This window comes from Megachile rotundata, chromosome 3 (assembly GCF_050947335.1).
Source record: "Megachile rotundata isolate GNS110a chromosome 3, iyMegRotu1, whole genome shotgun sequence".
Classification (NCBI taxonomy): Eukaryota; Metazoa; Arthropoda; class Insecta; order Hymenoptera; family Megachilidae; genus Megachile; species Megachile rotundata.
This window is the reverse complement of record NC_134985.1, coordinates 10,570,116-10,593,777: the sequence shown is the minus strand read 5'-3', so window position 1 is coordinate 10,593,777 and position 23,662 is coordinate 10,570,116. Positions and strand designations below refer to the sequence as shown.

The following is a 23,662-nucleotide window of genomic DNA, read 5'->3' as shown; positions in this document are numbered from 1 at the left end:
TATCTTCCAAGAACTTTTCTTTTTATAAATGCAACAAAACATAAAAAAATATAAATGTACTCCTTTTTATAAATAGAACTGCTTATTTTTTATGCAGATCGTTTCTTTGAACCATTCTATATAAAAAAGTATTAGGATGAAATATAAAAAAAAATTAACAATTTATAAAATATTTCAAATTTTTGTATAAAACGTCATTTTTAAATTTGTAACATTTTACGAATTGTTAATTTTTGTTGACTTTGAAAGAATTTATTTACGTAAACAAGTATATAATTCTATTATCTCAAAAGCATCAAAGTACACTGCTGTCTGTTATTAACAATTATCGATTTATATATACTTTGTTATTACCAATATAATCAAAGATAAATCTCCTTACACCATTTAATTTTTGCATCATATTTTTCTTCTGTTATTTTGAAAATGAATTTTATCTTAGGAACATAGGATACCTCGTATACATCTTCTTTCCTAAAATGTATAAAAATATACTTTAAATAAAACAAAAGCTCTTACATTTAGTGAAAAATGAATTATACGCAATAATATACAGATTAAGAATAAAAATGATACTGTATATAAAGATGCATTTATTTATAATTGCATAATTCAGCCTTAAACGGCCAAATATTACACTACATTTCGACTACTTCTGCAAGCTCTGCTTTTTAAAAATACCATAATTTTATTTTCAAATCTTAAGTAGTCAATCCCTTAAGTGCAAATAAAACAAACAATTTAGAAAGTTTTATTTCAGATCAATGTAGAATAAAATTTTTGAATGCGAAGCTTGCAAATACATTAATGACAAATTTCATTTTGTCTTGTAATCATATAACAATCTTAAACATTATCAGTCTACAAAGTTATACTAAAGGTTGCTTACATAAAAGTATTTAGATACAATTGTCGTAACAATATCAGTAATGTATCATGCATTCACACAATCAATGCATGTAATATGTACATCATTCTGAGATTAAAAATTCATTATTTTCACGCTGCATTCATACCACGCAGGGATCTTTATGTGTACTTAACCCTATCTGGTATGTATTTATGTACTATGTCTTCACTTGCACTATTTTAAAAATCTACAAACGAAAATAACGATTGTATTATATTAATTCTTTTATCATTTAATTTGAATTTTATATTATTTTTACATTTAAAGAAAGTTTCTGTACACTTACATACTCTTTAAAATTTGAGTAGTTTTAAAAATGTGTAATAACATTGAAAAAAATATCTAACAAAATAACAATGTGAACAAAAATATGTATAAAATTAATAAAAATTAACAAATTCTTTTTTAATTTTTGTAGAAATATTGTTTCATACAGATATTATCACATACATAACAGTAACAGTAGAAATATATTTCTGTTCATATATATATATATATATGTATATATATATATATATGCGTGTGTGTGTGTGTGTGTACAAAACTTCCAATAAATTCAAATTTGAACTTTCAAGTCTCATATGTACTAAAAAGTTCATTTACATTTTCACAAAAAAATACATATGTAAGTAATTGTAACAAATACATGATGTATGAATTATATAACTGGTTTACTTCATCAATTGCAGTTCTTTGGAATCTTGTAAAGTGAGTTCATTTTTTAACTTTAAGTTTATATATTATTCACTGTTTTCAAGTTAATTTAAAACATAAATCAGGCTAATGTTTTGCACTGTCTGCCATATTATACTACTTTAATATATATCTTCATAGCTTTTACAGATTTCTTTTTTCCTCAAAGGGATTTAGTGATATTATTAAATAATCGTTTACCCCACCATGATTCCAGATCAAATGGTTTAAAATCTGGAAAAGAGAAATTAGCTTAAGTTTAATATATCAATGTAACGCGTAACTATAAAATTAATATTGGACAGAAACAATTATCATTAAACTTTAAATTAAACAAAATATTTTATATCAAATAATTAATAAGAATATTTGTAAAGTGTAGCAAGTGTTTCCCATAAGATGTTCATACATGTTTAAAAAGAAATTAACTTACCTTGAAGACTATCATTTGGTTCACCATCATTATAATATACTATAGAGTTAGGACCTGAAATAAATGAAATATTTAATTTCAATTTGCTTCTTTAACATAATTATAAAGACAAATATTTAAATAATAATCTAATTTAATTAATAATAACAGAAACTTACTAGAAGGCTCTGAACAATCTGAACCATCAGAAGATTCACTTCTTTGCCGTGTATTAACTTGGTTCCATGCTAATAAAAAAAATCATAATATCTATGTTATAAAATGACATTAATATGTAATCATAGATATGAATTCATTATTTTATGTAATTAAAGTTTACATTATTTTTTTGAACTTTCACAATTCATTGTTCAAACAGTTTGTTTAAGAATTTTCAACCTACATTCATAAACAAATTTAATAAGTTCCTCATGTTGAGGTGTAATAACTTCCTGTATTTGATGCCTCTGTGAATTGAGTTTAGATTTTCCATTCATATGAAACACTGGTTTTGGTACATGGCTGCGAAATAAATATTAATTTTATTGCCCATATTAATATAAATAAATATTCTATACTATAAAATTTTTCTTAAGCATGTAATATTTCTGTATGACATTTTATCAATTATAATTTACGATTTTTAAGGAGAACAATACACAGCTTACACATGCTTGTTTTTTATGGAGAAATATGAATTGCGTAATATTGAAATGCTGAAAGTACAAAAAGAGAGAGAGGAAAATGATGAAGCAGAGTTAAGATGGGTTAAGGAACTACTTACCGGGTGCTCTCATGGTCATCATCAGGATCCGCTTTTCTCGTTAAATCACGCAAAGTCTCTAACCTCTCAAGATTCTGACTAATTCCTGAAACGTTATGACATTAAGCGGTTACAATGTTGTAATTACTTACAAACATAATTAAATATTGTTCAAGCATTAGAGTACCTCTTCTTGTCTTGGCGACGATTTTGCTAGGTCCTTTTGATACAGTATACATATTCTTTGTAAGAAGAGCTCAATAATAACTGCGTATTATATTTACGATACCAGATCATCCGAGGTTAATCTTAAATTCTTAGTTTAGACTCAACTAAATCACACGCGATTCGAACCACTACCGAATAGATCAACCACACGGGTTGAAGTGATCAGCATGAAATACACGATGAGTGAACCACGTGACCTTAACTCGTTATATAGCAGTACTATCCACACATTAACAAACATGTACTTACATACACATTGATGGATTAATTTGAAAAATTTAAATCCGAGTATCTTTATATCATGAATGAGGGAAACAGTTTACGTAATATTATTTCCTATAATCAAGGATTTTATGTTAAATTTTACTTGTAGCCTTAATTAATTGACTCATATTTTATAAATTTTCAATAGGAATATATTTCCATAAACCACAACAGATTAATATAATACGAAGCACGTGGTTAATGAATATGAAAGTATTTTCGTAAACGAAAATAAAACCTCATTATAATCCTTTTTTACATTCTTATATTACATTTAATGATGCATTTTATTGGCAAGCAATGAAAAAGTTTTATATCCAGCAAATTTACTTAAACCTTTTTCTAACAATTACCATTTTATATTTTATATTATAAATAAAATATTAATGAACTACTAATTCATACAAATGAATCATAAACGATGTATTATTATATTATGTAATCACTTTTTTCACTTCATTGTGATTTGATACTACTTTTATATTACAAGAATTAAAATTTTTCAAAAACATGCTTGTTAATGTAGTGGAACATAGGAAAGTTTATTACAAATTATATATAAATTGGAACATTATATATAATGTGTAACAATTTTATAATTTAAAATATACTGTGGAACTTATGAAAACAGAAAATAATTTTAATTCTTTCAACATTCAATGCTAATTGAAATGATTATATTAAATAAAATAACAGTTTCTTAAATTATTACATACAAGAAAATTAATTAGTATGTAATCATAATATGAATTATTAACATGATTTATAAATAAAAAAATTTATTTTATTTTATGATTTAATTTATATCTATATGAAAAATATGAACATACAGAAACAAGGCATTTCATTTCTTTCTGAATAATAAAACTTAATATGTTCAGTGTTATTATAAGTTACAATATTTGTCAAAAGTAATACATATGTAGTAAAAATATTTTACTATCTGATATCAAAATAAAATATTCATCAGTAGAAAGAATATGATACATAGTAGCTTCATAAAATCAAATATTTCAACACAATTCTGCCATTTCTATTATAAAGAATATCAAATCTTTTTATAATATACAACATATTTAACATATAGATTTTGTCCAAGCAAGAATATTTTAACATCACAAAAAAAAAATTTACATAAAAATTCGCCTTTATCAATGATATACTTATGTCATAATTTTAAAATATATTAATAATTGGTAATATCAATACGTAATTATAACAATACTAATAATAATGAATTTATATTACTCTATAATAATAATAATACTTAATAGAAACTAAAATTATTACAAAAGTAAATATATACTATATTTATACAGATCAAGTATAATCGAAACAATTAAATGTAACACAGAGAAATATTTCCATCTATAATTTAATAAAGTCCGTTATTTGATGAAATATTCGTTTCTTTGCATTTCAATCTGCAAATTTAAAGAATGTAATTACACAAGTTAATAATTTTTATGTTGCTCCAAGGCATGAGAAAACACATTGCAATATAAATGTTATTTTGAATACAATGTGTTCTTTTATGTACAAATAATATAAATTAATATTTCTATTTTTGTATTACATAACGTTTATATGTAACGATCATTTCAATTTTAAAACAAATTACTCATTATTTCAAAATTTTTACAACGTAATGAAATATTAATTTATGATCATGTAGTATTAATTACATTCTTAAGTACATATAAGTGCAAAGCATTTTCTTTTTCCTTATTTTTCTTTTACTTTTTCCCTTGTTTTATTATAACTTCTGATATCAGAAGTGTTACTAGAAGCAGTGATTTATGAGAGAATGTAGTTTTTCAATATTAAATTAGATCAAACTTAACTTCTTTAAATTTCTTAAAAATTAAAATTATGTTTAAAGAGCAAATAAAGATTTATCCTGATCCTTATTAATTTGACGTTGAATGTTAGAATTCTCAGAATTTGTTGTTCCAGTAGCAGTAGTAGTTACAGGTAGAGTAGGTAAAGCTTCAGCTGCAGCAGCTCTTTCTGCTAAGAAACGTTCAAATTCCGATGATGTTAAAGATTCCTGGTCGCCATGTGCTCCTGGCTACAAAAGAAAGTAAAAACCTATTTTAACAATTATTGCATACAGAATATTTTAATAGTAATAAGTATAATCAAAAGATTTTTGGAACATTGTAATTAATTGCTAATAAATTAAAATAAGATTTCCTTATCTCTATGAAAATAATTATATTATTTTAGATCCAATTATTGAATAATAATATTTCCATACATTTTTAGGTTCAATTTTGGAAAGAGAAATTGGAAAGAATTAGTTTTTGTTTTACTATTACACAGGCTTACCGTATGATCTAACCAAGCTGCCATTTCATTAAATTCAGATTCCCGGTTCAGCTGAATGTTAAAACAAAGAGCAAGAAATAAAAATAAACACATTCAACAAAATAATAAAATATAATATATATATGTGTATGTACATACAAAGTGTCTTGTAATATATGGAATTCATTAAAGAAATTGATTTAGTATTTGAAAATGATGAAAACGGTTCATACAACCATATGCGCTACTTAATCTCCCTTTTAATGTAATACAACTCTTTCTACTTTGCTTACAAATTACGTTTTTTATATGATACATTCAAATATTTTGTAAATAATAACATAATGTGTTTTAAGTAAGCTTAGCTCTTTTTATGAATGAAAACATTACTTATTAAAATTTTATTAATGGAAAGCCAAGGAATCAATGATGAACTGGCTGCGAGCATGTACTGAACTACAAGATAATCATTTTGAGTACTTGTGAAAATAAATACTAAATACTACATAATACAGTATAAAATTACATTTCATAAATAACATGAAGTGGAACATATGATTGTATCAACTTTCCTTGTTATTTTCAAATTCTTCTGAATCAATTTCTGAAATGTATAAAACGTTAATACATAGGTATAAACATACTATTGAAACTATCGAACATTTTGCACTTTAATGATCAGCTACATACTCCAAATTATTTTTTATGTTTGTCTCTTTCTACTGTATATTTGACTACATATAAGAAATATGCAATTATGTTCAATATAGTCCTGTATGTATTTATATATACATACAATTGGAATATAGTAACATCATAAATGCGATAACAGAAAAAATTAACCAAATCGTTAGTTCGACAGTCCTGTACATACATACATATACAAAAATAGCGAAATGAAGAAAATTGAATGTTTCATGCTCTAAAAAGTTATGCATTAAAGAAAAATAAATTTTACTTCAAGCTATTAAATTAATGAAAACATAATATTCAAATATTATAAAACTGGATTAATACGATGTTCTTACCTCTATTAAGATAGATAATTCTAAGCTCTTTGTATAAATTCATAACTAAATTATTAATATCATATGATCAAATTTATATAAAGTCTTTCTTGAGTTTCTATTAAACTTACTGCTTTTTAAACTAAATAAATAATCAACGCTATATCAGTTAGTTAGTAATATCAACTAAATGCTTTCTAATAATTAATATAGTAAGAGCGGGGGTTACACACAGAAGTAGCAGTAGTAGGAGCAACTGTAGAAGCAGTCTGTTGGGGATATTTAGGATTACTGCGGTTGAGAATCGCAGTACTGAGGCTTCCTCCGCTCACCTGCTCCAAATTATCTTCATACTTGCTACCACTGTAATTGATATAATTTAGCATTGCATGATAAATAATTATAAATAAAATTAAAAATTGTTTAAATATCAAAAACCTGTTCTTTGTAGTTTCGTAGGTCGTGTTACGTGACTGTGCAAACATATCAAATTCATCGCTATCGCCTTCTTTCTTTTCTTTTCGATCTATCCTATTTTTATCTGCATTGTCAGATATGTCTGCAATATAAAAGAAAGCAATTTAAAACGTATTATTAACTTATTGTAAGACGTAATACGTACCCATTCCTGTAATTTTATTTTCTAAAGTATCAGTTTCATCTGATAAATCTATAAGAGAATCAGCTTCTTTTTTAGTATTTGATGAAGCGGTATCCATGTTTGGTGGGTGACCGATTGTTTGTGCCAAAATGGCACTTGCAGCCACAGCTTTATTTTTTGTGTAACGCGAATAACGCAAAAATAAATTATTCAACTCATCATTAATGCGTAATAATTCTGCTGTCATTTCATCATGTGCTAACTTTCCAATTAAATCCACAACTCGTTCTTGCATTGCTTTGCATGTAGAATGAAGTTCCTTTAAATATAAAAATGCATGACAATATATTAACGAATATCTTGATTTATTTTATTCATTGAAATTATTGTGAATGTGTTCAGCATACTATATAATTAGAAAGATTAAGTAGATATTTATTTGGAAAGAACTTTTTCTAGTATACTATTAAATAAATATTTATATTCATACAGTTAGGAGCTCAAAATCAGCAGGATCTGGTTGTTGGCTATTGTTTTGATCAGAACTGGTAAAATATGCCAACATTTCTGATAAAACATGCATGTTTCCTTGTACAACATCAAGTTCACTTTGTAATTTAGCCATTTGTTGTTCATTCAACTGAGTTAACTGTCCTGAAGATTGATTTTGAGATTGCTGATTTTGTAACGTTGTAGATGTTATTGATTGCTGTTCAGTCGTAGAAACATTTATAACACTTTGTTCTGATTCAGGTACGCTCTACAATTTTATTAATAATAAGAAATTTTTAGAAAAAATTATTATGTAAATTATTTAATATAATAATAATCTTACTCGTTCTGGAGTAATAATGGGGGCCATGGCATCTAAATCTGTCATTGGAAATTGTATACCTTTCAGTTTTAGTTCTTGGTATACCTGTACAACTCCTTGAGTATGGGGTTGATGACGGAATGTATCTGCCCATGTTTGAATTAAACTTAGAACTTTTTCTTGCACTGCTGTTGGTGGTTCATTTTTTGGTCCAATTAACTTAACTAGTTCTTGTATAAACTCTCGCGAACAAGCAAGAGCATGAAAGCGCTTTCCACAATTTTTTACGCATGTCTCTAGTACCTATTTCATAAATATTTATGAATTTTTGTGTCTATCAAAATTTTTTATAAAGTAATAAGTTTTAATAAAAAGTTCTGACTAATCAAGTAAATTAATTAGAAATTAATGAGAAATAAATACCTTGTATCATTATTTAATTGTATAAAATAATTTTAACATATCTTGTCTAAAATATAAATATTACCAAATGTTTAGGTACTAACAGTAAGAGTATACATGACTATAGTATAATTCTTTCCTGCAGCTTGATTGAGTCTACGCTTAATTGCTTTAATTGCATCTCTTGGCCCATCCTCTGTTTCATTTATTATATCACATATTTCCATATTAAGCGTCCAGTTTTCACTTGGCAAACTACCATCTGTAGCTTGCTCTGGAATATACAGATAATACATATTTACATTAACTAATTTTTTTTTAAATTTGTTCATAAATTTTTCCTTTATTTATTACTAATGATTAATAAAATATAATTTCAGAAAGTATATACATATATGTGATTTTTTAGACGATTTTTAATGCTGTGTAAGTATGTGCGCGCGCGCACATATGTATGACAAATGTATACGCATATAGAAAGAAATCTATAAGTATTTAAATACTTATCTCTATTAATGTACACTAAACTGTTTAAAGTCATGATCATTAACATCTATTAAAATAATCGGCATGACGTTTATCACAAAGGTAAATAAGGAACTCACCTATCTTTTGGCCTACTGGTGTTGAAAATGGATTGACATTTACTCCAAAAAATGACATCGTTGTACGATATATAAAACTGTTTCAATACTGGATGCTGTTAGTTTGACTTACTTGTGCATATATAAGGCACGTACCAAATTTTGACAGGAACAGTATTTGATAGTAAATTATAAATTTATTATTCCACTGAATGATAGTATCATATGACCCACACGATGATAAAGGCAGCCGTCAAAGTGTCATGAAACTCTACCAATCAGACACAGTTCTTTGTGATTTGTATTATGATTGGTTCGAAGTGTACCTTTAACCTTAATACGTATAGAATCGTTAGTTTAAAATAAATTTCTTAACAATTTCTTAGGCTTCAAAAAAATTAGTAATTACGTACTCTATATATATTTGCAAAATAAAATTATTTCCATTTTATTGCTTTCTTTCTTTGTTTGCTTTCTTATTTTCAATTATTTAAAATTGAATTTTTATTTCGGTTTATGGAATTGAAGAAATTGCTTATACAAAAGTATATTATATAAAATTTGTTTTAGATAAAGCGAATAGTAACCTACCAAAAATTGTGTATATGTAAAGGTGCGTTTAGATTAAATGAGTGATTCCACTGAAATCTGTTGAGCTCTCGATCTCAATGGCAAATACTCATACTTCCCTTACTTCGGCAAAATTCAAATTTACACGAACTTTCTTCCATCGATATATAAGTAGATATTCATCGAATCGATGTTCAACATAAACGAATATTCGAACAATGAGAAACTTATTAATTTGATGCGATTCAACATATGTAATTTGTATATATTTACTGAGAATGTCACTTTGATTTTTGATTGACATTTAAATTTTTGTAATTGCATTATTGTACGTTAGAGATCGCAGTAAAAGAAAAATGTCTGGTTGCGCGGCAACCAGCTTAAAATTCTAAACACTTTAACGCAAGTTAATCGGCTTCTTTTAGTAATTAAATAAATCAACTTGTGCAACTTACGTAAAATACTCTGTAAGAAAATGATTGACGAGGATGTTCCTACAATACTTCAAGAATTTGTACAACCTCGTGTAATAAGCCAAGATATGCTTATGAATTTAATAATTGATCAAGGACCAAAAGGAGAAGCCGGTAAACTATTTTACGAAGATGGGATCAAATTCGATGAAACGAAAGAAATTCGAATTGAATTTCTTAGTATGTCTCCTATAATTGTAAGATTGCAGTCGTGTTGCACACAGTTGTTTATATTTTTCCTTTTTAGATATTTTGAAAATTGATCATCTGTGGGTAGTACCAAATCTTGTAAAATTAAAATTGTCTAACAATATAATTGAGAAAATAGAAAATCTAGATTATCTTGTTAATTTGAAAGAATTAGATCTTTCTTTCAATCGTATTAGTATAATTGAAAATCTACATAATCTAACAAAACTGGAAATATTACTTCTATTTAATAATGAAATTAGTACTGTACAAGGCATAGATAGTTTATTCAATCTTACAATTTTTAGCATTGGTAATAATGTTATAACAGATTGGGATCATGTATGTAATGAACATAATAAACTTTTGCACATTTATAAATATGTATATTTTTAAATTTGTAAATTAATTATTTCAGGTAATGTATTTAAGAAAGTTTAAAAAGTTACAGAGCTTAAATATGCATGGGAATCCCTGCACTGAAAAAGATGGATATTTGGAATATGTATTTGCATTTATACCTCAATTAATTTACTATCAATACAAAATGATAACTAATGAACAGCGAGACGCAGCAATAGAGAAACATTAGTAATTATAAAATCATAAATAGTTCATAATTTAAAATTTGTTTAAAATATCTTTTTAATTTTAAAATTTAGTAGAGCTTTATGTACTTTGCAAGAGAAGGAAGCAAAAGAAGATGAAGAATTACTTGCACAAAAACAATATGAAGAGAAGTTAGCTTATCATACCAGTGCATTTGTAGAATATCTTGATGGTGAACTTTTTTATCAAATGTTTGCAGATGACAAAGGTTTATAAACGTATTTTTATATATAAAAATAATAGATGTAAATAGTGAAGTAATTTAACAATTAAAACCGATAAAAATTAGAGATAGTTATTTATTTAAATATAAAGTTTTCATACACTAATTTTATATTCAGAGGGCAAAGATCTCAGTATGGTAAATGAAGATACGCAAAATGCTTATGAAGAATATAAGATAAACTTTACTGCTATCAGTCAAGAACTTTGTGAAATAGGTTTAGCAGAAAATGAAAAACGAAAAAATGAAATAGATATTTTTACAGATTGTGTAAATAAAGGTAAAACTGCATCACAGGATCGAGGCAGAGTGTAAGTAATATAATGCACAATAAATATAACATTAAAGTAATAATAATAATAATTTTCTTCTATTTATAATAATAGAATTGTAAATGGAGTATTAGAAAAGAAAAGCAACATTTTATCAACTATTAAGCAATTGTTGAAGAAATTAGTTGGTGATGTAGATAGTGCTACACTTGATGATATAACTCAAAAAGCACATCAACTTTCTGAAGATTTTAATGATATGGTAATTGATGCATGGACAAAATTAATGTCTATTGAAGTAGAATTACATGAACAGATGGAGGTACATTTTAATTAAAACAAACTGCATACAATAATTATTTGGTAAAAGTATTAAAAAGCAACTTATTTGTTAAAGGACGTAAATGAAGTGCTCAGAATTAATCTTAGTGACATGGTGGATGCATTTCTACAATCTATACGTGGATACTTTTCACAATTACGAAATTCCGAATCAGAATATCATGATACTATTAATGGGGTGATTTTGTATTTCCTTAGTGGGTTGGATGACGATGCAAAAGTACCAGTTCATATGTTAAATTTATGCGAAGATAAAGATACTTTGAATTACAATCTTACTAATTCTCATGAGAAACATTTGCAAGTAAAAATATAATGATAAGTACAAACTGAATACATTAAAAGAGTAAGAAACGAAATAGTTAACTTTGTAGGTACTAGATGCTCGAGAAGATCTTATGTTAAATCGGATAAGAAATTGGCTTGAGGAATATTCTGGGCAGTTAGTAAAGTAAGTTATTTGTTTTTATTTTGTACAAAACCTATATAAAGTAGATTACTATATATTATAATTGAATAGGAATGAAAATGAGAGAAATAATCATCAGATATTAGAAATATCACATTTTGCGGATTCTCAACAACAAGAATTTTTGCATTTATTACAACAATTAAATTTAAATGTGGATGACTCAGAAGTTATTTTAGCTCTTGGGAGTGAAATAATTTAGGAAATAAATGTAAGAGTAAGCATTTTAACAATTGCATTTACTAAATAATAAAACATTAATATATAAACATATTTGTATATATCATTTGTTATAGTATCAAAAAGTATAAGTATTAAAAAATAGAATATAAAAGATCAATTTTCAGTTGATTTCTATTTCTGTTTTAAAGATTCAATATATAGTTTAAGGCCAGCTTGCACTTTTGGTAATTGTATAAGTGTTAAAAATTCATTAAGATCTAATTCTCGATTTTCTTTCAGCCACAGTAAATTATGTTTTCTCAAATCTGATTTTGTTTTCTGTCGAGCTTTAACTACAAAATATTTTTGGTATAATTATACTGAAAAGATAGAATATTTTACTTATATTTTAAGTAATTAAACAAACAATAAACTTACGAGGTATGTTTTTAAAACTTCTTATATAATTTTGGCATTTGCTGATTGCATTTGTCTTATCTGGAACTAATTCATCTACAAGTCCAATTTCTAATGCCTCTTTGGGATGAAATAATGTTCCTCTAAATTAATAAAATATTAGTAGTAAATGAAAGTTTGTGTAAACTAATCATTAATAAATTACCGTAGAAGTGCCATTTCAGCTTTTCTATATCCTATTGTATCAATGTAAAGCTCTCTGAACCATGTCGGTGCCACAATTCCTAACTTTGTTTCATTCAGTCCTATGGTATGTTTTCCTTCAACAAAAACTCTATATTCACAAGACATTGCTAATAAGCATCCTCCAGCAGGACTGGCACCCTTTGTAAAAATACATAGTATAAACATTTATATACCTTTTAAGATATAGTTGTTCATATTATAACTATTGTTTGTTAAATTATGTTAATTATATTATTAATAGTCAATAAAATAATACATTAATAGCAGCAGCTATTGGTATTCCCAAGCCATATAAAGTTAACCATGTATCTTGCAATGTCTGCCAATATTCAGTTAATTGCTTTTCGTTTTTATTATACATTGACATTATGTCAAGTCCTGCTGAGAATACAGTTGGTAATGAGGATGTCAATATAACACCACTGCATTGTTTTTGTTGTACATCCATTAAAGATTTATTTAAAGCATTTAATAATTCTTTGCTTAAACTATTTACAGGTGGATTTGCCATTGATATTGTAGCAATACCTGATGGATAAAATTATCAATAAAAGTATGAACATAATAATACTGAAGACAATATTACCTGTTTCATTTTCATGTATAACTTCAACAAGTTTAGAGTTTGTTGAGTAAGTTGCATATAAAGGTATTTTTATTTTGTTGAAAATTCTTTTTACTGCAAACATGTTTTGCCAGCTCAATTCTGTTATCAAAATAAAAAAAACTTATTTATAGAATAGCTAGTATTTTATATTTGCTGTGCATGTAATAATTTTGTTTACATAATATAATTAATGTAAAACGTGAGATAACAGTTTTTACTACTCTAAAAGTATTTTTTTTTATTAGAAGCGTTAATTATAAGTGAAATATAAATATAAAAAAATACATAATATACATATATATATACTATCTGTTACTGTAAAATTATTTTGATAATCAAATTTGCATTATCATCAAATAGTTAAAACTGTTGTTTACAACTTCCATTACAAATATTTAGTCTTATTTGATTATTTTGTTATGTTTAATAAACTAAAAGATAATAGTATTCACAAACTATTCAAAATAATACACTGCAAGAATGGGACGGACCGGAATGGAACAAAATGAATCGCGGGCAGGTGCTAATATGGCGGCTATTCTGCTTTATAGTTTCGTGACATCGCCCTTTATCAACATTTTTTTGAGCAAGTTATAAAAGCTCGATTATCGTGTAACAGAAAAAAGAATGTCTTAAATGGACCCGGTTATGTTTGAAAAATAAGTCAAGTAGCAAAATGTCAACCAGATCGCAACTTACGAAAGATTTAAATGGTTTGTCTTGATCTGAATGTTTACGTTCGTATCGTCGAACTGTCATACATCGAGAAAATATATTTATTCTTTCAAATAATTGTTATTTAATAAAGTTTATAAACACTCCACTTATTTTGCTTTTATGTTACAAGTATGCAAATTAGATTATGACATAATTTTATAAATATTTCAACTACATTTATATGCTTTGCAATGTGCTGTGTTACATTCTTTCATAAATTATTCATTTTTTATAGAATCAGTAAAAGCGTTACTTGGTAAGCATGTGAAGATATTACTGAAAAACGTTGTAAAATTGGAAACAAAGCAGGATAAACAAGAAAATCGTGTTCTGGTGAGTAACAATATAAGTATAACAATTAATAATTCTGATTGAATAGAAATAATATTTTAATAAAAGAATATTTATAATCTCAGGTTTTTTCACCATGTCGTCTCTTTCTTTTAACTGCCAAAGTACCCACAAGGGTAAGATTTTATAAGTGTTTTATAACTATAAATAAGTCTAAATGATCATTATAATATACCTTATCTTATACTATGTATTAATTTACAGATCGACTGTCATTTTCATTATCTAGAAATAACATCTATAGAATCCAAAAGAGCAAACCAGTTATCTTTAAGTGTCGGAGAAAGATATTACAATTTTACTACTACAGGAGCAGGTGCAGATACTACTGAAGTAGATGCAATGATTGAGGCCTTACATACTGCAATTCGAAATATCTTTCCCACTGTACCATTAAAGTATGTATTCATTGAAATAAATAACATTAATGTTATTATTATTATTATTATTATTTCTGTTACAGTTATATTATAAGAAAAATAGAGGTAATACCAGCTAGTAGATTACAAAGCATTAGAGGTAGTGAATTAGCTAGGAGTACAGAAGCTACGAGACATACAGGACCTTGTGGTGGATTTTCAACCCAATATGCATGCATGTGTGATTTACATGGTGTGCCATATAGGGAAGAGGTTGCTTGGGTAATATTATTATACATAAAATATGTAAATTATGACATAACATTGCTTACACAGAATTTTATTTGATATAATTTTGTTTACAGGACGTTGATACAATATATCTTTCCCATGATACAAGAGAATTAAATTTGAGGGATTTTGATCACTTAGATCAAAAAGATTTGGTGCCAATTATTTCTGCCTTAGAATATAACACTTGGTTTACAAAATTAAGGGCATCTCATCTTAAGTTAAGTCATGAACCTTTAGAAAGATTGTTGCACGTTATGCGCAGATCTCTTTCCATTCAGGAACTTTATTTAGATAATCTTGGAATTAAATGGTAAAAATAAAGAAGTATATAAATAACATAATGTTAATTATAATATAAAAAATTGAAAAAGCATTTCTTTTTAGGGATTTTGCACATAAATTATCATTAGCTCTAATTTCTAATGCCAATACAATATTACAAACCATTGATTTATCTTACAATACTATTGAAGATAAAGGTAAGTGTTAAATAAAAAAGTGTTCTGTGTATAATGCTTTTTTTCGTAGACCTGTTTAATTTTTATTTTTGTGTAGTTTGGTCCATTTTTAAAACATTTTTTAAAATATCCCTGTACAAATTTTTTATTTTTGTAGGAGCCTCTAGCTTGTGTGGGATAATTGCCAAGTTAATGCAAGGTGTGCAAATAACCATTAATGATTCCAATTACTACTACTATTATTATTATTATTATTATTATTAGAGCTTTTCATTTAAATTGTTCCTTATCCCTTTATTATTCAAAATATGTTCCTTTATTTTCAATTTTATTGTTTACTTCACTAAGTTAAATAATTATTAATGCATTATACATTCAATTGTGTAACATTTAGCACAGATATATACATAAATTTATATAGTGGGCTAATTGCATACTGTAAATTACATATTTGCTATATTAATGCTAATTACTAGATAAATAACTGACTAAAAGTAACAAATACATTTTTCAATTAATAGTATGATATTTATGTTAATACCATGTTTAAGGAGGCGCACATTTAAGCGGACCTATTGGTAAATTACCTAAAGGTTTACAGAAATTAAATTTAGCACATTGTGGACTAACGGGAAAAGGAATAAGTCAGATTGCACATGCACTGAGTTTAAATAGAAGCATGCCAACTAGTTTGCAATATTTAAATCTTTCAGAAAATTCTTTAAAAGATGATATCAATGTAAGTTTTTACAAAAAAGTGCAAAATTTAATTTATTAACTGATCTTGATATCTTGAATAAGATATATACAACACACTTTCTGTTTGATTACAGAATCTGTGCAATTTTTTAGCACAACCTAACAGCCTAACTCATCTAGATCTAAGTGGTACAGATACTACTTTAGAATGTGTAAGTATTATAACTTCATGTATGTTAGGTGCATAGAACTTAAACAAAATATAACAAAAAATTTAATTTCTATATTTATTTTATTCAGCTGTTTGGTGCTTTACTACGAGGTTGTGCAACGAATCTAGTCCATTTAAATGTTGCTCGTAACTCTTTTTCAAGCAAAAAGACCAAAGAAATACCTCCCAGTTTTAAGCAATTTTTTACAGCTACACTTTCATTAAAGTACTTAAATATTTCTTGCTGCAAATTGCCACTAGAAGCGTTAAAACACTTACTACTTGGTTTGGCATGTAATGAAAGTACGGTTGGTTTAGAACTTGATATGAGTGGAAATAACTTAGGTTCTATGGGTGCTCATGTGTTAGAGTCATGTATCCACGGAGTTCGTTGTATAGCATCACTGGATATTTCAGATAGTAGTATGTACATTTTATTATTTTATTATGAAATTATTATGTAATTTCATTAATAATTAATGAAATGTTTGAATTTTATGTTTTAATTATACTTTTTTACAGATATGGATGTTGATTTAGCACAAGTAATAACTGCAATTGGAAAGAACAAATCTATAAAACAGTTATATATGGGTCGGAATACCGTTAGTATGAAAAGTAAACATATTGCTGTTGTAATGGATGCTCTTGTGCAAATGCTTCAAGAAGATGATTGTGTTTTGCAAGCATTGCATTTACCAGATTCTCGATTAAAATCCGATCTCTACAATCTTATTAATGCTCTTGGTAGTAATACATGTCTTCATACGTTAGATATTAGTGGAAACCAAATTGGTGATCCTGGTGCAAGATTATTAGCAAAGGCACTGCAAATTAATAATCATCTGAGAACAATTATTTATGATAAAAATAATATTACACTTCAAGGTTATGCTGACATTGTTCATGCTTTAGAAAAGTAAGTTTATTTAACATATTAATAATATAAAGTATGTTATGTGTTTTTTCTGATATATAATATTTGTTATAGGAATTGTAGTGTACGACATATGCCCTTTCCAATTTATGACTTGCAACCTTGTATGAAAACATCTGCAGAAAAAACCGAGCAGCTAGCTAAAAAAATACAAGATCTATTGCAAAGAAATGTTACACCATGTAAATATAGTCACGGACAGGCATTTAGATTACAACAGGGATTTTTGTTAAGCTCTACGCAACAGATGGTCGATAGACTTGTTGTACAAACTCAAGATACTATTAAAGCCATTGCTGCAGAAAGCTGTGATGCTAACAATGATATTAATTATGCAACTGGTCTTATACAAGACGCAGATAATTCAAAACAGGTATAAACAATTGAATATTAGAATTGAATATTAGAACATTAGAAATTTTATGAAAATATTTTTTTTAGCTTCTACCAAGGTTACATGAAGTTCTTCAACGACGAGATGAAAATAACCCAATTGAACTGAAATTACATGAAATGGCAAATGAACTTCATAAAATTGTAGCTTTATACTTGCAGGTATTTTATAATTAGAGATTTAATATTATTATTTACAGTAGAGTAAGTTGATAATTAATTAAAAATTATTTCATTCGAATGTAGGATTCATTAGATGCTATGATAAAATGTACAAATGAACAATGCCCTACAATAATTTCACAAACCGTAATTAGAGGAGATGAGAGTGAATCGATCGCAATAGAAGATGATTTGCGTATCAGTTGCAAAGAAAAGAATCAAATTAGTAGTGAATTTATTCATACTACGATTACGGAACAAGCTGGAGCAGATATAGTCAATAGAGTCAAGTATGAACCGAACTTACTTATCTAAAAATAAAGTAGTTTTTACTAACACTTTTTATTTTAAATATCCTGAAAAATTTTAATATTTATAATAACTATGCTATATATTTATACTATGTATTTCATTCCTATAAAAGTATGTTATTTGATATGTTTTTGCAACAATAATTTATCATTATATTCTTTTTATAGTGAATTAAATTTAGCTGTTGCTGCTCATATATCTGATAGAATCACAGATGAAGTAATCGAATCATTATCAAGAAGCTATAAAAATCTGGTGTGTATAACAATATAGTATATGAAGTGTATATCTAACAAAATTGTATAAATTTAATATTAAAAATGTTGTATTTATAAGTAATGATAACTATGTATTAATATTTTCAGATTGGGGATTGTGATAATAGAACAAGAAGTAGTACACCAGATGTATTAAGACCTAGTGCTGGTTCAATGAGTAGTGGAAGCGTTATAGGGGTTACAAGTACTGTAGGTACATCTACAACATTACCCGTTGGTAGAACTAGTATTGCATCAGAAGAAGACTGTCCACCAGAAACTTATTCACTTGTTAATTCTATTAGTCAACGTTCTAATGACCAGTCTCCAATGGTAAGTAATTTAAATTAGTTATACATGAAAATTGGTTCTATATGTATAAGTTATAGTTATAATAATTACAACGTTATACTTTCATGCTTAACTAGAAATTGGATTATTTAAATCTTGTAAGTAATTAGATGTAACAAAAAAACATGGTTTATTATTTTGATATTATGTAATCCCTGTAATTACAATATTGCAATTGCCAAAAATAAAATAAATACATTTATTTTCATTTTAGGCAACGCCACATCTGTCAAATAAACGTAAAAGTTTACATGGAAGAAAGTTACGGCCGAAATCTGTAGTTGATTCTGTTGAAGGACTTTCTGCTGATGATATTCCGGACCTACTACCATCACTGCCAAAAAGTCAAGCAGAAGGTTAATATTTTTATCATTACATATCTAATAGGTTTATAATTTCCTACATTAACGAGTTCTTTCAGCTATTTCAGAAACAGAACATTCTTTAACAGAATCACTAGATTCTGTTTCTGAGTTGCCTAATACCGTAGGACAACAATTACAACATTTAGTTAAATCTAGACCTCGAAGAACAAAAACTAGAGCACCTACAAGACCAATGTTGCGACCTGATCAACCTATAGATGGTCTAGCTCTTGGAGAAGGTCTTGATGTATTCTTTCGACCAACTACACCAACTACGCCTCTTATATCTCCTACAAGTGATGACAGGTATTACGTTTAAAAATGTAATAACGAATTTTTTAAGTGTCAATTAAAAATCATTTATTTTTTTTCCAACTAAATTATAGCTCTTTACACACTTTTCCAACCGATGGTAGTCCAAATTTATCTCTTACAAGTCACAAAAGTACTCCACCTGATCTAGATAAGAAACCTGCTTGTAATTCACCAATGTTAAAAACGCTTCTTGAACCTGCACCACGATCACGCTCTAGTGATAATTTGGAGAAATTTTCTCCCCTTGTTGGTAGAAGATCTCAAGGGGATTCACCATTAACTGCGTCTCCATTAGCACGACGGAACACAACCGATAATGCTCAAAACCATGAAAGAATAGCTTCAAAATCCGATAATAATAAAGAAACATGTAGTAATGTATGTAATAATAGTATCAGCATTTCTGCTGATGTATCTAAGCGTAGCACATTACCAATTACTAGTTCTGGTACTAGTTCCCGTAATTTACGGGATTATGATGAAAATAGTAAAATGTTACAAATAACTGCTGCAAATTCTTCAGATAAAGATATAGTATCTATTCCCAAAGATTACGAAAACAGAAAAAGTTTATCCAAAAAGTCTACGATAGATACGGATAAGACTGTAAATCAACCCCTACCTTCTCTTAAATTAAGGTCAACAGGTTTTGATCTTCGTAGTCCAACGAACGGTAGCAGTACAAAGAATAATTCAGAGTCATCTAAATCCCCAGTATTAAAACCTTTAACCAAAGGAAATAGTTCTATTAATGATGGAAAAAATAATGGTGCTATTCTGAAAACTAAGCCAACTCCACCTGCAACAGCACCAAAACCAAGGCCTTGGAGTATGGCCACTGATAGAAAATCCGGTAAGATCAATAAGATATCAAGTATAAATTATAGTTTTATTAGCTATTGATATTTAATCGTATTTAAACAATATTTTGAAATGGGTACAATTGTGCATTTGTCATACATATAATTATAGTTATAAAAGAACAGAAAATTGTTTAATGATATAGGTGCACAACATTATTGTATAACATGATTGACAATAACATATCTTATTAACTTAATTTTACAGGCGAATTTAATTTATTAAGCGACGGTTCTAGTCCAAATACTTCAGCTGGAAATACACCTGATTCTGGAGATGCTCTTGATGAATCAACTGATAGCGGTGTAAGTGGCCCAGCTTCATTACCACCAACACTGTCAGCAAGTAGCACGGCTAGTTCTTTAAGCAATACTAGCGTCGAAAAACGATCTGTGAGGGAACTGGCAGCTAGTTTAAATAAGAGTAAACCAGAAAAGAAGGAAAATGGTAAGCGGGAAATACAATGCTTTTATATTGCATGTTCAGTGTATGTATATAGTAATTTGATATACATAACGTGATTTACGCATTAATTGTTTGAATCAAAGACAACATCCTTTTTAATTCCAAGATTACTGCAAACATGCATGTTAAACCCTTAAATTAAGAAGCTTTGCTGTACATATTATTTTAGAGCATACCGCACCTGCAGCATGGAGGTCGGTGCTTCAACGTTCTGTCAAGCAACCTGACGTCAAGGTACTTTATGTGATGTTCCTTTTTGTTTCTTTTTTTTTTTAATTAATTAAAAATATTGATAATATTGCAGCATATACAGTTTTGCTCTTAGAACTTTTTATAAAAGCTTAAAAAGAAATGTTTATTTGCGCTTGAAATTCATTAACATGAATTAATAATTTTAATGTAACACATAAAAACATTAAAATATTCTAGAACTGTTTATGAATAGTTGTTTGTGTGAAATATTGTTATCTATACATAACTATTATAATTTCAGGTAACGGAAGTGCCGAAAACGGTTGAAGAAAATCATATAAATTTTAAACTTAGACGTACTTCATTTCTACGTGATTCAAATTTCAACTATAATAACGATGTAGTTGATGTTTGATCGTGATTTATTGCAGTAACAATTTGAAAATCAATGTCAGTGACTTGATACTTATTAAGTTATCTTTCATCAGAATATTATATATTAGGCACAAAAGTATGCAATATGACACGTTTATATTTGTGCCATACTAAATCAAATACAAAACATGTATGTACTAACACAATATTAGTGGCAGGGTACTGGAAGTTTCTATAGAAAGTACCTATGTATTATTAAGGTGGCATTAAAAATCTTATTATAGTTTTTTATAATACTGCATTTCTGACGCAGTTTATATTATTTTAGCAGTAAGTATCTGTATTTAATGTACAAAAAATCGTTTAATGTTATAATAAGTTAGAAAACCTACATTTTTTTAAAAAACATATTTTTATGCTTTTACATTCCTTTAAAGTTTTAGAGAAAGGTCTGTTTGATATCTACAGTGATATTATTTACATGATAAATTTCGTTATATTTGTTTTAACATTTAAATATTTATATATTGTTTGTCGGTACATATAAAACAATATGTTTTATGGTACATTACAAATTACAGTTTTTATTATTTTAAATATCTTATAACTGTTCTACTATACAAAAATCCGCTTCATAAATTTTTATAACGAAACAAATCTGTTCATTCTATTATACAATTGTTCATATACAATTTATTCATTCTTAATAGACTTGAGATATAAAACATAAACTTTTAATTAAATTGTGGTGTAACAGTAATTATGTTTGCTTCTTCCACTATAATATGGTTTTTATTAAATTATATTTTTTAAATACGATATTAAATATTATTTCTAAAACCGTATGGACAATTGGAATTGATAAATGCACAAAAACTTAGAGGATTATAAAATGTATGCTGTGTGCCATATAACATCACAAAATAACATCCTTTGTTTTCCGTATAATAAGAACAAGTTCAAATAAAGTTTTATAGGAAGAACATAATGCTGCCAATAATTTTATCATTGATTCATACGAGTTTACTAACGAAACATGTAAACGTTAGATAATACATAAATTACATATGCGATAAACATAAACAAAAAAAAAAGATTTTTACTTAATATAATCGGGAAAGAATTTAGAAAAGACGAAGGTGACTGTTACTATGTTTAACAAATTTTTTTGCAACGTTTGTATATTATATTTGCTATTTTATAACTTGTTAAAAATATATCATAATTAAAACTAATTTACTACAGTCTTTCTGCTATGTATGTCCTTTTATAACAGAGCAGCTTTTTTATAAACAGTTTTTTTGTATTATATAAAAATATATTAAAAAATATGAATACAATACAATTCAATTTATATAAGTATCGTAAGAACTAGTTTTTTTATAGCAAAAGATCTATGTAAATATATATGTATAAAAATTACAAATAGGGAAATTAACCACAATTATAATTACAATTATAAAAGTATTGGAATATCTATTTAATATTTGGTTTGTACTTCAGTAATAATTATAATTAAAAGAATATATTGTATATCCTTTTACATACGGATATTTAGAAACATGTGCTCCATAATTATACTGTATGTTACATTGAAAACATTCCTTTTCTAATATAGTTAACAAAGGGTAAAATGGGAAATATGATTACACATTTGATTACTACGTCAAATTTGAATTATGCCCAACTAATCTTTAGATTTAAAATTATGAATGTTATGTAGATTGAATACTAATAGCAATTTCAGTTTAATAATAACTTGACTGAATAAAAATTTTCTTAAATAATTATTCTAAACATGTAGGTGCAAACTAAACTGACAAAATATACATTCAATTATATGCTCCATTAAATTGATATAATGAATCCTCATATATTGCAAGTCGATATCATACAAGATAATTAAATATAAAATTATTTAATAATTATATGCTTAATAATTATAAATTTGTAATTTAATCACTTCAATGATGAAATAGTACTTGTAAACATGTATGTACTGTACTTTATATAAGTTTATA

General features: G+C 26.8%; 5 protein-coding genes across 19 annotated transcripts; 2 read left to right on the top strand and 3 right to left on the bottom strand.

The window, feature by feature from the left end:
• Positions 1-573: 573 nt before the first annotated feature.
• On the bottom strand, positions 574-3,166 carry LOC100882003 (MAPK regulated corepressor interacting protein 2). The gene is made up of 6 exons (XM_076530005.1): positions 2,966-3,166; positions 2,800-2,884; positions 2,419-2,537; positions 2,195-2,263; positions 2,037-2,090; positions 574-1,837 (listed from the first exon to the last, which is right to left on the bottom strand). Exons 1-6 carry the CDS (start codon positions 3,015-3,017, stop codon positions 1,767-1,769), a joined length of 450 nt encoding a protein of 149 aa, XP_076386120.1. The 5' UTR covers positions 3,018-3,166; the 3' UTR covers positions 574-1,766.
• Positions 3,167-4,495: 1,329 nt separating this feature from the next.
• On the bottom strand, positions 4,496-9,301 carry LOC100881015 (TOM1-like protein 2). 3 transcript variants are annotated; one of them, XM_076530001.1, is made up of 9 exons: positions 9,010-9,301; positions 8,509-8,678; positions 8,024-8,305; positions 7,679-7,948; positions 7,210-7,507; positions 7,026-7,146; positions 6,920-6,950; positions 5,602-5,652; positions 4,496-5,341 (listed from the first exon to the last, which is right to left on the bottom strand). In XM_076530001.1, exons 1-9 carry the CDS (start codon positions 9,065-9,067, stop codon positions 5,147-5,149), a joined length of 1,476 nt encoding a protein of 491 aa, XP_076386116.1. In that variant the 5' UTR covers positions 9,068-9,301; the 3' UTR covers positions 4,496-5,146. The 3 variants fall into 3 exon arrangements, with proteins under 3 accessions (XP_076386116.1, XP_003702032.1, XP_012137717.1); XM_003701984.3 differs by having other exon boundaries at positions 6,821-6,950; positions 9,010-9,297; XM_012282327.2 differs by lacking the exon at positions 5,602-5,652 and having other exon boundaries at positions 6,821-6,950; positions 9,010-9,298.
• Positions 9,302-9,566: 265 nt separating this feature from the next.
• LOC100880300 (dynein regulatory complex subunit 3) lies at positions 9,567-12,932 on the top strand. Of its 4 annotated transcripts, none has more exons than XR_013037671.1 (9): positions 9,567-10,211; positions 10,279-10,562; positions 10,639-10,811; positions 10,883-11,037; positions 11,171-11,363; positions 11,439-11,646; positions 11,722-11,966; positions 12,041-12,117; positions 12,187-12,248. XR_013037671.1 is itself a non-coding variant. In XM_076530000.1 (9 exons), exons 1-9 carry the CDS (start codon positions 10,034-10,036, stop codon positions 12,335-12,337), a joined length of 1,602 nt encoding a protein of 533 aa, XP_076386115.1. In that variant the 5' UTR covers positions 9,567-10,033; the 3' UTR covers positions 12,338-12,932. The 4 variants fall into 4 exon arrangements, 3 of the variants coding, with proteins under 3 accessions (XP_076386115.1, XP_003702111.1, XP_012137722.1); XM_076530000.1 differs by having other exon boundaries at positions 9,567-10,145; positions 11,722-11,970; positions 12,187-12,932; XM_003702063.3 differs by having other exon boundaries at positions 9,568-10,211; positions 11,722-11,970; positions 12,187-12,932.
• On the bottom strand, positions 12,348-14,386 carry LOC100879672 (enoyl-CoA delta isomerase 1, mitochondrial). Of its 6 annotated transcripts, none has more exons than XM_012282338.2 (6): positions 14,267-14,386; positions 13,547-13,666; positions 13,217-13,488; positions 12,920-13,098; positions 12,736-12,857; positions 12,348-12,650 (listed from the first exon to the last, which is right to left on the bottom strand). In XM_012282338.2, the coding sequence occupies exons 2-6, from the start codon at positions 13,647-13,649 to the stop codon at positions 12,490-12,492; spliced, it is 837 nt and encodes a 278-aa protein (XP_012137728.2). In that variant the 5' UTR covers positions 13,650-13,666; positions 14,267-14,386; the 3' UTR covers positions 12,348-12,489. The 6 variants fall into 6 exon arrangements, with proteins under 6 accessions (XP_012137728.2, XP_003702020.2, XP_012137727.2 ...); XM_003701972.3 differs by lacking the exon at positions 14,267-14,386 and adding an exon at positions 14,059-14,191; XM_012282337.2 differs by lacking the exon at positions 14,267-14,386 and adding an exon at positions 14,039-14,127.
• Positions 14,140-22,876, top strand: LRR (capping protein regulator and myosin 1 linker 1 leucine rich repeat protein). 5 transcript variants are annotated; one of them, XM_012282340.2, is made up of 24 exons: positions 14,140-14,280; positions 14,520-14,617; positions 14,701-14,751; positions 14,840-15,033; positions 15,099-15,276; positions 15,360-15,598; positions 15,673-15,767; positions 15,904-15,945; positions 16,298-16,485; positions 16,580-16,657; positions 16,746-17,079; positions 17,179-17,575; positions 17,648-17,966; positions 18,035-18,148; positions 18,233-18,438; positions 18,628-18,715; positions 18,826-19,050; positions 19,146-19,166; positions 19,283-19,424; positions 19,490-19,739; positions 19,820-20,601; positions 20,817-21,056; positions 21,244-21,308; positions 21,568-22,876. In XM_012282340.2, exons 1-24 carry the CDS (start codon positions 14,244-14,246, stop codon positions 21,679-21,681), a joined length of 4,497 nt encoding a protein of 1,498 aa, XP_012137730.1. In that variant the 5' UTR covers positions 14,140-14,243; the 3' UTR covers positions 21,682-22,876. The 5 variants fall into 5 exon arrangements, with proteins under 5 accessions (XP_012137730.1, XP_012137731.1, XP_003702017.1 ...); XM_012282341.2 differs by lacking the exon at positions 15,904-15,945; XM_003701969.3 differs by lacking the exon at positions 19,146-19,166.
• Positions 22,877-23,662: the final 786 nt, after the last annotated feature.

What these genes read in the sequence shown, in the direction of transcription:
- LOC100882003 (XM_076530005.1), bottom strand. Translation starts at nt 3,017, where the DNA reads ATGTATACTGTATCAAAAGGACCTAGCAAAATCGTCGCCAAGACAAGA. An exon ending in TATTAAATTTGTTTATGAAT is followed by an intron (nt 2,264 to 2,418) that starts GTAGGTTGAAAA and finishes TTTTTTTATTAG; the next exon opens with CATGGAACCAAGTTAATACA. An exon ending in AGATTGTTCAGAGCCTTCTA is followed by an intron (nt 2,091 to 2,194) that starts GTAAGTTTCTGT and finishes CATTTATTTCAG; the next exon opens with GTCCTAACTCTATAGTATAT.
- LOC100881015 (XM_003701984.3), bottom strand. Translation starts at nt 9,067, where the DNA reads ATGTCATTTTTTGGAGTAAATGTCAATCCATTTTCAACACCAGTAGGC. An exon ending in TAGTCATGTATACTCTTACT is followed by an intron (nt 8,306 to 8,508) that starts GTTAGTACCTAA and finishes TTTATGAAATAG; the next exon opens with GTACTAGAGACATGCGTAAA. An exon ending in CCATTATTACTCCAGAACGA is followed by an intron (nt 7,949 to 8,023) that starts GTAAGATTATTA and finishes ATAAAATTGTAG; the next exon opens with AGCGTACCTGAATCAGAACA.
- LOC100880300 (XM_003702063.3), top strand. Translation starts at nt 10,034, where the DNA reads ATGATTGACGAGGATGTTCCTACAATACTTCAAGAATTTGTACAACCT. An exon ending in AATTCGAATTGAATTTCTTA is followed by an intron (nt 10,212 to 10,278) that starts GTATGTCTCCTA and finishes TTTCCTTTTTAG; the next exon opens with ATATTTTGAAAATTGATCAT. An exon ending in CTCATGAGAAACATTTGCAA is followed by an intron (nt 11,971 to 12,040) that starts GTAAAAATATAA and finishes TTAACTTTGTAG; the next exon opens with GTACTAGATGCTCGAGAAGA.
- LOC100879672 (XM_012282338.2), bottom strand. Translation starts at nt 13,649, where the DNA reads ATGTTTGCAGTAAAAAGAATTTTCAACAAAATAAAAATACCTTTATAT. An exon ending in TATACATGAAAATGAAACAG is followed by an intron (nt 13,489 to 13,546) that starts GTAATATTGTCT and finishes TTTATCCATCAG; the next exon opens with GTATTGCTACAATATCAATG. An exon ending in CAATAGCTGCTGCTATTAAT is followed by an intron (nt 13,099 to 13,216) that starts GTATTATTTTAT and finishes ATTTTTACAAAG; the next exon opens with GGTGCCAGTCCTGCTGGAGG.
- LRR (XM_012282340.2), top strand. Translation starts at nt 14,244, where the DNA reads ATGTCAACCAGATCGCAACTTACGAAAGATTTAAATG. An exon ending in AACAAGAAAATCGTGTTCTG is followed by an intron (nt 14,618 to 14,700) that starts GTGAGTAACAAT and finishes TTATAATCTCAG; the next exon opens with GTTTTTTCACCATGTCGTCT. An exon ending in TCAAGCAACCTGACGTCAAG is followed by an intron (nt 21,309 to 21,567) that starts GTACTTTATGTG and finishes TTATAATTTCAG; the next exon opens with GTAACGGAAGTGCCGAAAAC.